General features: G+C 40.1%; 3 protein-coding genes across 3 annotated transcripts in view; 2 read left to right on the top strand and 1 right to left on the bottom strand.

The window, feature by feature from the left end:
- The window catches only part of LOC146450564 (uncharacterized), a 5,407-nt gene extending 249 nt beyond the window's left edge, over positions 1 to 5,158 (top strand). Inside the window, exons 2-8 of the mRNA XM_085100302.1 lie at positions 294 to 1,138; positions 1,426 to 1,776; positions 2,389 to 2,658; positions 2,886 to 3,087; positions 3,297 to 3,525; positions 3,650 to 3,772; positions 4,215 to 5,158. Of these exons, the coding sequence (XP_084956428.1) occupies positions 294 to 1,138; positions 1,426 to 1,776; positions 2,389 to 2,658; positions 2,886 to 3,087; positions 3,297 to 3,525; positions 3,650 to 3,772; positions 4,215 to 4,938 (2,744 nt within the window). The 3' untranslated portion in view covers positions 4,939 to 5,158. The remainder of the gene's footprint in view (positions 1 to 293; positions 1,139 to 1,425; positions 1,777 to 2,388; positions 2,659 to 2,885; positions 3,088 to 3,296; positions 3,526 to 3,649; positions 3,773 to 4,214) is intronic.
- A 12-nt stretch (positions 5,159 to 5,170) lies between these two features.
- LOC146450563 (uncharacterized) lies at positions 5,171 to 8,497 on the bottom strand. The gene is made up of 3 exons (XM_085100284.1): positions 7,880 to 8,497; positions 7,683 to 7,774; positions 5,171 to 6,968 (listed from the first exon to the last, which is right to left on the bottom strand). The coding sequence occupies exons 1-3, from the start codon at positions 8,416 to 8,418 to the stop codon at positions 5,752 to 5,754; spliced, it is 1,848 nt and encodes a 615-aa protein (XP_084956410.1). The 5' UTR covers positions 8,419 to 8,497; the 3' UTR covers positions 5,171 to 5,751.
- Positions 8,417 to 9,355, top strand: LOC146450562 (uncharacterized). Its single transcript, XM_085100294.1, has 2 exons — positions 8,417 to 8,481; positions 8,675 to 9,355. The coding sequence occupies exons 1-2, from the start codon at positions 8,417 to 8,419 to the stop codon at positions 9,351 to 9,353; spliced, it is 744 nt and encodes a 247-aa protein (XP_084956420.1). The 3' UTR covers positions 9,354 to 9,355.
- Positions 9,356 to 13,790: the final 4,435 nt, after the last annotated feature.

Raw genomic sequence — 13,790 nt, 5'->3', positions numbered from 1 at the left:
GGTCATTTGTTTGAGTTGATCAAAGCCGGAACCAGCCCCACATTAAGTAATACATCTATAAAAATTACTAAACGTACGCTATCAACTCCGGAGAAAGCGAGTCCTTCATGGAGAAAAGCGAAGCTTGTGCGAGTCAATTCGCCAGAAGCCAGTAAACCTAGGCAGATGAAATCGCCTAACAAATCGCGGAAGTCTCTCTCATTCACCGGAGCCAATTGTACTACGACAATTCCATCACAAAAAAGAAGATGAAGTATTGAGAAGACTAAACGTGGATGACTTACCGTCAACAGGACTTCAGGTGAAGGTTGTGTACGTGAACCCTTCGGGAAATGTCACGGTGAGAATCCCGCGAGACGACCAAACCAAAACATTGGTGAAAAACCTCGTATGTGAAAACTGGCGTGAAGTGTCCAATGCTGTCCTGAAGCACGAAGAACTAGCACCTGAAGTAAACAATAGCATCCGCAAAGTTTTATCCAAGGAATTTAGAGATTATCTGAAGTCGGAACCAATGCTTTGCGCAAGAAATCCAGATGAATTGGCGGGTTTCTCCAACAAACTGTTTATGGAGGAGGTGAGAGTTCACTGCCCTTTGTGGTTTAATTGTGTATTCGGAGCAAGCGGTCTCTCTCAGGAGGAAATAAAAGTTGTTGGAAGAAACCAGAATTCACTTGCTCTTGCCACTGCAGCACTGGCCCGTGTTCGAAATTTTCATGCCTCAGCAGTCCACTACAGGATTTCAACGATACTATTTCACAGTGGTGTCAAACATGACGACCTCAATCGTCTGAATCGTTTGGGAGTGTGCATGTCTCCAGATTCCATTGTTCGCCTTCAAAGCAAAATGAACGAGCAATTGGAAGGCAAAGTGAAGATCTGGAAGGCTTCAATTGAAGAAAATCGCAGTGCCATCAAGTTGGCCCAAGAGGTGTTCCGGAAACAAGCGGCCCAGCCACAACTGGATGTAAGTCAACAGTGCCTTGAAACTTACGAATTCTTCTCGACAAAGGGACACGAGTATTTAAAAAAGCTCTTGGATGAGGAGAAAGCTAAAGCAAGTCTTGAAGCACACAATGCAGATTGTTTGGAAACTGTCATCAGGAGATTGGAGAGTACTAAACTTCCCTTGTACAAGTGAGCATTTCTTTATACCACATCAACTGATTGAAATTTAGTTTTACTTATTCACATTATTTCTGCGGCTATATGATTTCCTTTTAGATAGTCAATAAGATATTTTTGTGAATTCATCATTTAATGCCTTTTCTGTTTCCCCTAGTTTCAATATTTCAGTAATTATGCCAGTTTTTTTAGGCTGCACTATATGACATCAAATAATTTGGAGAATTCAGGATAATCAAGGACTGTACTAACCCATTTTTAATTATTAAAATTATAATTAGACAATGAATTATTGTGCCTTTTCTAAAAAACAGGTTGGTGGGAGACAACATTGATTACGAAATTCATGCCAGAGTCCAGTCCCAAAAGCACCTCAACCGCTCCATTCACTGGACACATCAGTTTGCAGTGCTAGATCGAGTTCAAGATCCTCAACTGGACAGCCATAGTAGCCAGAAACCAGTCAGCGACATTCAGTTTGTAGAACTGCTGCCAGATAAGGATGTCATGGAAAACCTTGTCAGAAATTGGGCTGTTATTGTCAGCCGGGTGGTAACAAAGTATCTGCCTGCATTTCGATCATTTAGAGATGTAGTTGTCAGACACATTCCACACGAGTACTCTAAGGAGATGTCTCAGAAATCCAACTCGGTACTTGTAGAAACTTTACAACTTCATGTGCATTTCAAACGATTATACACTTAATGTATGGTCCCAAGGGAAACAGTTTTTTTTACAGATAGTCCTAAGGCGAGTGGGCTCCCTGGATAAATATTATTATTATTATTATTATTATTATTATTATTATTATTATTATTATTATTATTATGTTCCCTAGACAAAGTCCAGGTAAACATCAGGACTGGAGGGAAAACAAAACTAACTAGTCTCCCCTAGACTTTCCCTTCAACAATCACAGCAAAACAAACAAACAACTGAGAGGGCAACAACTGAGGAATTGTATCCTGATTTGTATTTGATCAGGGGTACATGACCAAGGATCAACCAATAACAGTGCTCATTTTGTTGAGTGAAAGTCTAGGTATATAACAATACTTATTTATTGCATCACCCTAATCAAAATTAATTTAGATAACTTTTTAGACACTTTTATTTTAACACTTCCCTGATTGATTGCATAGCTTTTTTGATGTGTTTTGGATTGTGGTGATAGCTAGTATAATTATTTTAATCATCTATTACTTGGCCAATCCAAGAACAATGTATTAAACTATTGGTGAATATACATTTTCTGTTTTTAAGTGCTTCCTAAGTATGCAATTCCTCAATCCCAATGTTTCTGGGGAGATGGCTCAACTCCTTCAGCACAACCAAGAAAATTATGTGCCCTGCTTAAAAAAAGGAACAACCAGGACCATTCTTGAGCAAGTATCTCTCCACGGTGACCAGCTTTTTGAAGAACGTGCACGAAATGTCATCTGGACCTACCGAGATGGAGTGAATGATTACGAGAGGCTTCAAGGCATTGACACAGAGTTTGCAGACTGGCATGCTAAGTACACTTTATACAAGGTGAGTAGAGACTGAGCAGTCTGTAACTGAGGCATTATGTACACTCACACATATCCCATTGTTCAGTTACAGACTGTCATTAGACCAACATTAGGGGTTTTAGCTTGGTACTTTTCTGGGGCTACAGAAAATATCCCCACCCATATGAAAGGTCGCTGCAATGCCTGGTGGATAATTTTGGAAAGAAAGCCTACCCTGATTCTATCTTTACATTTGTTTTGAAACAGACAGAGTTCAAGATATTCGTAAATCACTCTTCTGCTTCTGAAGTGGGCACTTCCAGAGCGAGCATTAATAGGACTGGCAAAACAAATGCAGCAAAAGGAGTGGAGAACCACTATAATGAATATAGTGAGTTTCACGCTAGGGAGACAGAGGCCCACATATGTGCATCATTTATGGCAATGACAGGAATGGATAAAATCAGTGGTAAGAACATGCATAACTTAATTACCCTATACCTATCAGTTAACAACATAATCAATCTTAGAATTAAGTACTGAGTACTGACTGCCCGGAATAACCTTTTGGACTAGCAAAGATAAAACAAACAAACAAACAGAAGTTAAATTTCACTACACAGTATATTTGTTAACAGAAATTCAGGGAACTCAAAAAGGTTAATCTTTTCTATGCAGATAAGCCAGGGATAGCCATGCCTGATGAATGTGTGTCCAAGCAGACAAGAGCCACATGGTTGTTGGAAGTTTGCAAAGAAAATGTACAGAAATTTGTGTTCAACAAAGATGAGTTGGCATCATTGGTTGAACAGACCACGGAGCTGGAGGCAGTAAACCAACAATCTCGGTGGAAATGTCGTGCAGTTGACTGTGAAATGAGTTATAAATATCACTCTGGACGAGTAAGGTACACGTTCATGTACATTGTTTTCCACTGGCTCATGAAATGTGCTGTGTGTCTGGATGTATCAAAACAAGCAATAAATTATTATCAACATTAACAGATGCAAACTTTGCTTTTAAAATCATAGGCATGAAGTTGAGGCACACAAGTTATCATTTGACAGTGGCCATGACATCAGAGACCCTTATGGTTACTTCTTCTGTAGGGTGCACTGTGGACTGGTTTTCAAGACCAAGCCTACAAGAAACAGGTGTGGTTCTTTTGATAGTTAACATTGTGCCCCTGTCTTTACTCCTAAAAATCACCTTTTTACAATAACTATCCAAATTCTTGACGCTGATTGGCTTGTAGCTATCATCTATAAGAGTACAGACAATAAAAATGACGCCAGATGTAACACGCACGCTTTCTCACCGAAAAAAAATAGCCAATTCCGCTTGTACATTTTCCATGTTATTGTAAAAACCAAATCGACGGCAGTCTTCTATGGTCTATCCTCTTCCGTCGATTTGTTAAGTATATCTAGCTGGTGGTCAGTATTGATACATGGACATAAGCATTCATTTGCAATTTAGAAATGCTTGCACATGTATTAATTTTATCAAGTCCACTCCCACCCCTCTGATGTACCCCTCCCTACCACATAGGCATAAAAAACACTTAACATCATACAACTTTTTATGCCTCAACAGTCATGAAAAACAAATCCACGGGAGAACACTTCCAGCAGACAGCACCCTGCAAGAAGAAATTCAAGAAGACTACAAATTCAATTATCACAGTGCCAAGCTAACATTTGGACTGGTATTGCTTGAATTCAATGATGCAGTTAAAGAAGGTGATGGTGGTAGGCTATTTGAATTGTACAAACTAGCTTTACTACTCTACAAGACCCATGGTCACTACAAGTATGCATATGCTGTCCTTTTATATTTGGTCAAGTGCATTGCAATCCTTCCACCATCACAGGCACTGAGGTTAAAGTGGAACAGGACTTTTAACGGGAGTGGACTTCCTGGACGAAATATTCCACTAGACCTACAGAAAGAGCACGACAATAAAGATATCAAATGCATGTGGCGCAACTTGGGTGCAAATCTTGATGAACATAATGCCGAAAGAACTGCTGGAACATTGGAATCAAGGCAACTTGTTTACAAGTCTGTTGACCGAGACTGCGATCTGAAGGAACAACATTTCTCCAGGGGCAACCCCAGAGAGGAAGAGGCTGTTTTCCAAATCATCACTGACCTACTGAGCAACACGGTTTTCACTAAGACGCCAGGCCGTGAGGGGTATGCTTCATTCCCGAAGTTTAAAAGGGACCTTCTGCATGGCCTTGACTACAGAGATTTACACAAATGGTTACGAGAGCATATTGATCTTTGGGGATCCATATACCAACAAGCACAATAGAAATGGTCATTGGTGTGGCATACAAGCCTTCTTACATGGCAAAGTTATTTAATAGACGATTTAAAAAATGAGACAGATTACATTGTAAATAAATCTGTTATACTTTTAACACTAGAAGTATTTAAAATTTACAAATTCTGAATGTACAAAGAGTTCTTAGTCAGACCATGACAAGAAGAGATGAAGGTTTGGGACACTTAAGTCTTTTGTTTATGTGAATATTGGAGTTCCTACATGAGGGGGGTGAATCGGGGTATGTAAATCCACCCATCCACTAAAATTAATGGCTGAATCAGTCGATCCGCTCAAAAAATCAACTAAATACGAATCGGCAAATTGTTTGACGCGTTAGATGATACGTGAGATACAAAGCGACTTCAGTTGTTGGAGTTGCCTCGCGTGATATTGTGTTTTAGTGTTGAGGATGACTATCAACGAAATATTTATGTAACCAAAGTCTGTATCGAAACAAAATCTTGTAGTTACGAGAAAAAAGAGCAAACTTGAACTTCCTAACAACAAAAATCCAAAATACGGGCCCAAAAACTGGATAAAATTGTGATCCGCTGTGATCATAGGATCCGCAGATCCGTTAAAATTTTGCTTTGAATCCAGAATCCGAGCTAAAATATTCACCAGATCCGCCGATCCGTAGACCTATTCACCCCCCTCCTGCATTAACATTAACAAAATTTCCCTTTCACAGCAAAATAAGCATTTGAAAGCCATATATTGATATGACTGAAACCCAATGTTCATAAAAGAGATGACAAAATAGTTATGTGAAAGACACAGTCAACAGAAATTGACACTTTAAAGTTTTAAAAGTTCATGATCACTGTCACTGTCATTGCCTAACTCAAGATTATTAAAATCAAACCACTCACTGACACTTGATTTCCTTTGTAAAGAGAAATGAGAGTTGTACACAGTTGTTTCCTCAATGTTTGGTATGTCCATGAACACTTCTTGGACAACTTCCAACACTCTCAGTGCATTTGATATTGAAAAGACAGGAAAATTGGTCATCAAGTCTTCGACAGTAAAAATATTTTGACAATTTTTAACAATATCCTCTATCAGCTCTGTTGAGAAGCCATGACTAGAACTTTGATCTAATGATAGTCCTTCACTCTGGATGTCAGCCAGAACCTCATAGAGTGCTTCCTTCAGTGTGTTACAATCATCACGTGTTACATCTCTTTGTTTCACAAAAGTAAGATCTGAAGCACTGTCATCATTTCCTTGAATGGTAGCCTCAAATGGCAAAACATCTGCATTGCAATTGGTACCACCACACATGCAAATCTTTGTACAATACGAACAACAGTCACGTAAAGGTTCCACAGGTTTAATTGTTGCATCTAACGAGAGGTATGCAGCAACGCGAAGACAGCCTTTAGCATTAACAAAGTCCTTCACTTCTTGCTGACAATGTCCAGCTTGTTGGCCATGGAATAGCACAATGATATGTGACTTCTCTCCATCTCTCCCAGCCCTTCCAGCCTCCTGGTGTAGGTCAAGAATAGACCTTGCTGGTCCCCAGTTGATAACAAATCTGACATCAGGGAAATTAACTCCCATGGAAAGGGCAGTTGTTGCAATGAGGACTCGTTTTACTCCTTGAGTTACCTTAAACTCTTTCAACACTCTATCCTTGCTGCTTTGCCAGGAATTTGAATGGTAAATTCCAATTAAGCAATTATCTTGCTTTTCTGAACAATCCAGCAAGAAAACATCCTTTCCTAGCTCACACATTAAATGGTTTACAACAAGTGCTATCTCGTTCATAGTGTTACAAAACACTATTGCCTTTGGGCAATTCCTCTTTTGTTCTCGAATGAGATCTACCAGCCATTTCAGTTCTTTCAGCTGTACATCTTTCTTCACCTTTTTGACGCAAAATCGCAAGTTAGATCGGTTTGGACTCACATATATTTTGGTGGCATCAGACCTCAGGCAGAGCACTTCCTTGATTGTTTCCTGTGTTGTCACATCAGCAGTGCCAGTTAGCGCTCCAACAGGTGTGCCTTGGAGTGGAAAGAAAAATTGTCAATTTATCTCCTTTTTTTAGAAACAGTATCAATAAAGAATGGACCATTAGAAAAAAAAACAGAGGAGTGACAATTTTTCAGTGCCTGAATTTTATAGAAGTGTCCGTCTATTTAACAATTATTCCACGAGCGCGTGTTGGATATTAGATGATAGATAGCCAACAAGGCACGTAGCGCCAAGTTGGCTATAATCACCTCATATCCAACAAGCGCAAGTGGAATAATTGTTTTATTAAAACCAATCAATAAATATTGCTAGATCTTAATGATTTCGCTGTGCAAGAATAACCAGCAGACAATTTAAAACCATGCCCGCTTAGCCAATCAAATCCCTCAATTGCATTATACAATGATTCAGTTTTTAATACAGTAAAAACCCGCATATAAGAACCTAGAATTTTCGAGATCAGGCTGAGCAGGTTCTTATATTTTGGGGTAGTTTTTCACAATTCATGCTGATTAGATTCTTATTAGGTTCTTATTTTTCAGAGGTTGCCATGGTGTAACCATTGATAAAACAATCAAGGTCCAATAAGAACATCAATACATTTCTATGTATTTTATTTTATAAGATATTTAGATTTAAATCGTCTATATTGCACTGTAGCTTTATGGAAAACATATTTCTAGTGAAAATCCAAACAAATGCAAATCAAAGAAAACATATACACAATAACTTTTTGCCATTACCTTGTTTCAAAAAGGAGCGCAGTTCTCCTAGTTTGCCGAATGACTCGCGGAAAGCAAGCGTTCCGGTTTGTTTGGCTTTCTTTGTTGTTACCCTGTTGAAGAGATTTATCAAATGAATCTAAACCTGCATGTATTAAGACTTTTATTAGCAAGCTTAAATTAGTGATCGTAAAAGACATACCAGAAGAAAAACAAACCTTTGACCCGTCCATGTTTCCACGGTATGTGATTCGTCGACGATTAGAACAGCAAGGTTTTGGTGCAAGAGCGTGTTGCTCTTTTTAAGCCTATCTAGAAACGACTTCTCCAAAATTTCCTCAGCAGACGCAAATATGAGTTGATATTTGCCACTTTCTACGTCTTGTAAACTTGCTTCCGAAAGCGACACAGCAGTTAAACCCATGGAAGATGCCTCGGTCATTTGGTCAAGCACGATACTCTTCAGTGGACAAACAACAATCACACACGCAGTTTTGCCCGACAAGATTTCTTTGACTTGCACAAGCAACTGAAAAATAAGGCTTTTTCCAAAGCCTGTTGCAAGAACTGCCAATAAATCTCGCCTTGATAACAACGTATAAATGGCTTGCTTTTGTTCGGGTCGCAATTCAAGCGATATTCCAAGTCCAGAGAGAGACGAAAGAGCTTCTTCGAGAGCACAATCGAAGCTTCGCAAGTCCGCCATATTTCCTTTTGCGAACGGACGTGCTTCTGATTGGCAGGTAGCAATCAACATGCTACCAACCGCACCAATCAGAGCCCCCGTCCATTTGGTGGACGGGTTCTGCGAACGAACAATGTTTGCGGGCAGGCGTATTTTTTCCCCTCCTCTCCCCCTCCCCCTCCTCTTTTTTTCACCCGTCGTCCTCTCCCTCGAAATCCTTTTTGGCCTCGCCCCAACCCTCTTTCAGCTTTATCATCCAAGATGGCGGCATAGAGTATTCGTATCCTTTATGTCCTTTATCGTATCCCCAAATACGCCTGCTCTGCAGGCTAGCTTCTTGTGAACTTACTGAGAATAATGGCTTTGATTGTCCTGATATCCGTCACAATGGAACGACAAAACTCCGCCAAGCTCAACTGGTGATCACTCGCATGCTAAGAATCTTCGACTTGATAGCACGGAAATACAACATGCCTTATTGGATAAGATCGGGTACTCTGATAGGAGCTGTAAGACATCAGGGATTCATTCCATGGGATGATGACATCGACATAGAAATACCGCTCAAGTATTACATTGATTTTTTCGAAAATTATTCCAAAGAGTTGTCCGACGACATGTTCTTTCAAACATCTGCTACTGACACTCATTATCACCCTCAGAATAGTAACTGGCGATACACTGGTGATTTGTATAGCAGAAGAGTGGGGAGGTATTGGCCTGGGTCATTCAGAGATCGATCTAGTTGCTATTGTTCATGTTATGATGCGCCATGTGGTTGGCATGATGGACTCCAGCTTGACATTTTCGTCAGTAGTGCAATTCCCTGGGGGATATTTCCTCTGCGAGAAATGCAGTTTGAAGGGTTCAACGTTCTTGTTCCGAACAACTGGAACAGTGTAATATCTTCAGAATATCCACATTTTATGGAGTTACCGAGAAAAGAAGACAGGGTACCAAAGAACTTGAAAATTGACCCAACACACAGCTGTGACAAGGCATGCTGATATAGCGTTCTGGTATGGTATGGTATGGTATGGTAAGGTAACTTTATTTATACACGGTATTTCCTTCAGGTACATTTACATTCAAGTATAGAAAACTAACTACCTAACTAAACTAGAATCTAAAGCCAGCGACACACCTCGTGATTTCATACGCCGATCGCGGCGAATTTGATCGCCAGCGAAACTAGCAAGCGATCAGTTTCGCCACCGATTGATGCGGACACACTTGGCGATTTTTTTCGTCGATCGCGGCGATGTGGCAGTTTTGAAAATTCATGTGATAAAATCGCCCAGCCTGATGGGTTGGCTTTTCTGGCGATTCGCAGCAATGACCGTAGAAAATCGCGGGAACAGGCACACTTGGCGAATTTCATCGCCGATGTCTGACATGCCAGATATCGGCTATTTTATACGCCGATAGCGGCGATCGGCGTATAAAATCGCCAAGTGTGTCGCTGGTTTAAGATAAAAACTAAAATAATAAAGATGAAAAGAAAACACCTGCTTTTCAGGGAGGCCGTGTGTAAAAATAACAAATTGCTTATTTAAATTATTCAAATTTAAATTAATGTCAAACCACAGGTAGCAGGGATAATGTGAGAGTGAGAGTTTGTATAAACCTTATTCCAAAATGGCTTCCATTTTAATATTCTTTCTGTTGCATTTAAATTAGCCCTTCTTGCCTCGTTCAAGGTAAAATATTCTTTTGATTTTTTACTCTGAGAACAAGGTAAGAAGGGCTTATTTGAATACCAACAAAAGAACATTAAAATGGTAGCCATTTTGGAATAAGGTCTATAGAGCTGGCAATTGGATAAAAAAAACTAGTAATTAAATGCAAGTTCCCCCTATAAGAGTTGTATTGAAAATCTTGAAAGTTTCAAAAACCTTCCAACTTTGTTTTTTCCTGTGTTTTAACCACTGTGAGCCTCTAAAAGCTATTTTGGACAATTATTAGTCAATAATAATATAATTGTAAAGGATATCATGTCACTAAATATAACCGCAAAGTTTCTTTTGTCTACATGTGTAATATTATATTTATTAGAACATAACATTACAATGATCGACCGTTAAGAAAAAAATCATCCTATAACAACTGTCAGAAGAACAGAGGAGCAGTTATATTGTGGGCTGTTTTGTGTAACTTTGGGTTTACCTTGGAGTAAGAACCTGACAGGGTTTTCTTTGTGTTGTAGGTTATTGTTTTTCTTCCCTGTATTATTTTCTTGTTTTTGTTTCCTTTGTTTTACATCAGCTGTAAGTTTTCAATCAATCAATCAACCAATCAATAAACTTTATTTTTTCACGGTAGAAATTACGTAAAGCTAGAAAGCTTATGGGGCCGTACCAAAAAGAAAAAGATGAAAATACAAAATTACCATCATTATCATTATACAGGTTCTTACACTGAGGTAAAGCCGTGGTTTCTGTTCATATAATTTTATACAGTCAAATTTAATGCCTTGTTCAGTAAAGGGGAGGCTGAGCCTTGACTTGGCTTAATTTTCAAGCCTATACTGAGGTATTAAAACTCATGGAAAACATTAGGCTGGCCAGGGTGCCTCTCACTTACGGTAACCAAAAAAATAAATTGGCAGCAAAAACTCTAAGGCACCCAATTTGAACACTTTGAAATGGCTTGAAATGTGGTTTTGGTAAAAGGCGGCCCGCGGCCCGCGGTCCACTTCAAAGCCCACAGCCCGGCGGCCCACTTCCTAGTCCGCGGTCCAGTCCATATTTTTGTCAGAACGAACGTTCACTAGTTGACAAAATTGTGCGTCATCGACGTACGAACATTTATATGTAAGGGCGTACATATATATAGGATCAAACGTTTTCCTCTGAGGAAAAAGCAACAGCTACAAGGATCGCCGAGGATTAAAATGATTGAAATTACAAACGAAGCGAGTCTCACCATTCTCCATCAACGAGTTGGTGGTCCACACTCACATGCTGATGCATGCGCTGTAGTATACCGCTGACCAAACATCTGGAAATGCTTACACTTGGTTACTTTTTCCTACTTTTTTGAGTTTGAAAAAGAAGGGTCGAACCCGGGTCTTTGGATTCTTAAGCAGAAATTTACCACTAGACTACCGACGACTGGCTACCAAAATTAGCAATTTTTGGGCTAGATATCTGCAAGCTATGATAGTATCTGAGCAAAATTGGGCTAAATTACTTATTCATTATCTTGAAGTGGGCGTAAAAAAAAATTGCCTGCGCCGTGGTGGGCCGCGAGCCGTGGGGCCGTGAACTGGGAAGTGGGCCGCGGGCCGCCGGGCCGCGGGCTGCCTTTTAGCAAAACTCGCTTGAAATGTTGTCTCCTTCAGTTCCCAGATTGTTTAAGCATGTGAACCCCACTGTGAAATAGGCTCCCACGCGGGTATAGGGCAAAGAGAACCACTTGCCATTAAGCTCCCTTTCTTTCTCAAATAGACTGGGTTCAGCTCCCTCCACTCGCAAATTTTTCTCTTCAAGCTACAACCCACTTGGGAGCCTGTTTACAGGTTACTAGATCATTCTCATCATTTTGTGTCCGGGGGGGGGGGGGCTACTCCCCTATATGGGCTATACGGGGACGTGCCGCTGGATAGGGTATGGTTTTTGGCCCCTCTGTCCTGAACAGGGTATATAATGTCAAGCGAGTTTGTCCCGGACCCGTCCTAGACAGGGTATGGTTGCAAGACTGTCGTCGAGTATTTGGCAATCCGAAATCAGAGACGTTAGTCTGCCGCATTTATTTTAGTAAACAATTCTTCACGTCAATTGAGTTTCCACTTAAGGTTCACCGCTGTTAATGCGAAATCTTGGGATTTTTCGCCATCACTTCTAGGAAGTGTATTATTGTATCTGTGGTAATTTGTATTCGCGTTTCAATGCGTGGAACATCATGTCCGGTAAGTGACAGTGGGCCTTTAAATGTTATTACTATTGCCAATAAACACTTGTGTAACACAAGAGCTAGATGTTGTCCTCTGTCCTAAATAGGGTCTTAAAATTGAGGACTTTGTCCTACACAGGGTAGGTATTTAAGGTTATTTTCGTCCTAAACAGGGTGAGGGTTTCAAACCCCCAGCGGCACCCCTACACCCAAACATGGGTCACGTGCCCCCCCCCTCCCCGGGTTTTGTGTCCAGCTTTTAAGGGTATATTTGTGTACGGTTAAATACAGACTGATAGAGTTCCAATATAATGCTTTACCTGAAAATTTAAGTTGCAGATTACGTTTTAGGAAATGGATTGCAATTTTATTCTCTAAATTTATTTGCTGTTGTGCGTTCGTTCTTTGAAGATGCTAGCTGCTGACCTTTCGACTCGTTTTTGATGACTATTTATTAATTTGCCCCTTAGAAGCCTTGAAATGAAACCGTTCACACTGAATTGATCAGGAGCAAAGTATACTTTAATAAGACAATAGTTTTCCTGTAATACATCTTAACAAAACTTGCTGCAGATTATTAAATTTTGCAAGAAATGAATTTCACATGGCAACAGAGCATTTCTGAACAGTGCAGATAGCTTTGAAAATGTTAAACAGCACATTCAGTGTAAAGTTGGTGCATCCACAATTCCCACGCACATTCATGCCAACTGATCTCCCGGATACGGAACGAATCTCCCGGTCTCCCGTACGGGTGACTAAACCTCCCGGATAAAAGCGACTTGGCGTCTTAATTGTATAATAGTCTATACGTCTAGTATTTCAACTCAAATTTTCCGTAGATTTAAGAAATATCGTGTCATGGCTAAATTTGCATACCCGTTTAACCCAATCTGCCACAAACTGTGACTGAAACCAACATCATTGCAATATAAGCGACTGTCTGATTGGATATAAACGTTCAACCAATTAAAGAGCAGGAAAAAAAGCTCTAGTTTCGTGCGAATTTTATGCCGATGTGGGGGGGGGGGGGGTTAAATGCATCAATTTTGTTTAGGGGGGAGGGGTGCTCAGAAGATAAAAATCTCCAGATTTCAGATCTTCAGAAATTGGCATCTCTGCATGCATTCAAAATGGAACCACTCTATAGAGGAGCCAGGATTATCACAATGCATTCATATTGGGTACAAGAGTAACAGGCCTGCACGGCTCCCTAGCGCATAATTTGGCTCTCACTGGCATACCTTTGATTGACCGCCCCCTCAGTGTAACATATGAGGGGCAGGTCTTTGTAGATTTCTTTGAGCGATGGTTGTTGCTCTATTAAATGCCAGTCTTTCATGACTGCTGGGTGGTGTTGTGTAACGAAAGGCAAGATTCGTTTGTTCTCCTTTGGTTTTTGAAGGAGTGCTAGTTTCTTGTTTTCAAATTGCACTTCTGAGAGGGTCCTTTGAACAAGGTTCTCGGGATAACCTCTTTCCTGTAGGTGTGATGTAGGATTTTTATGAATTTGCTTTTCAAATATTTTTTTTTGAAAAGTTTGTTCTGAG

The sequence above is a fragment of the Pavona decussata genome, unplaced genomic scaffold (assembly GCF_977016875.1).
Source record: "Pavona decussata unplaced genomic scaffold, jaPavDecu1.1 SCAFFOLD_441, whole genome shotgun sequence".
Taxonomy (NCBI): Eukaryota; Metazoa; Cnidaria; class Anthozoa; order Scleractinia; family Agariciidae; genus Pavona; species Pavona decussata.
This window is presented reverse-complemented; position numbering and strand designations above follow the sequence as displayed.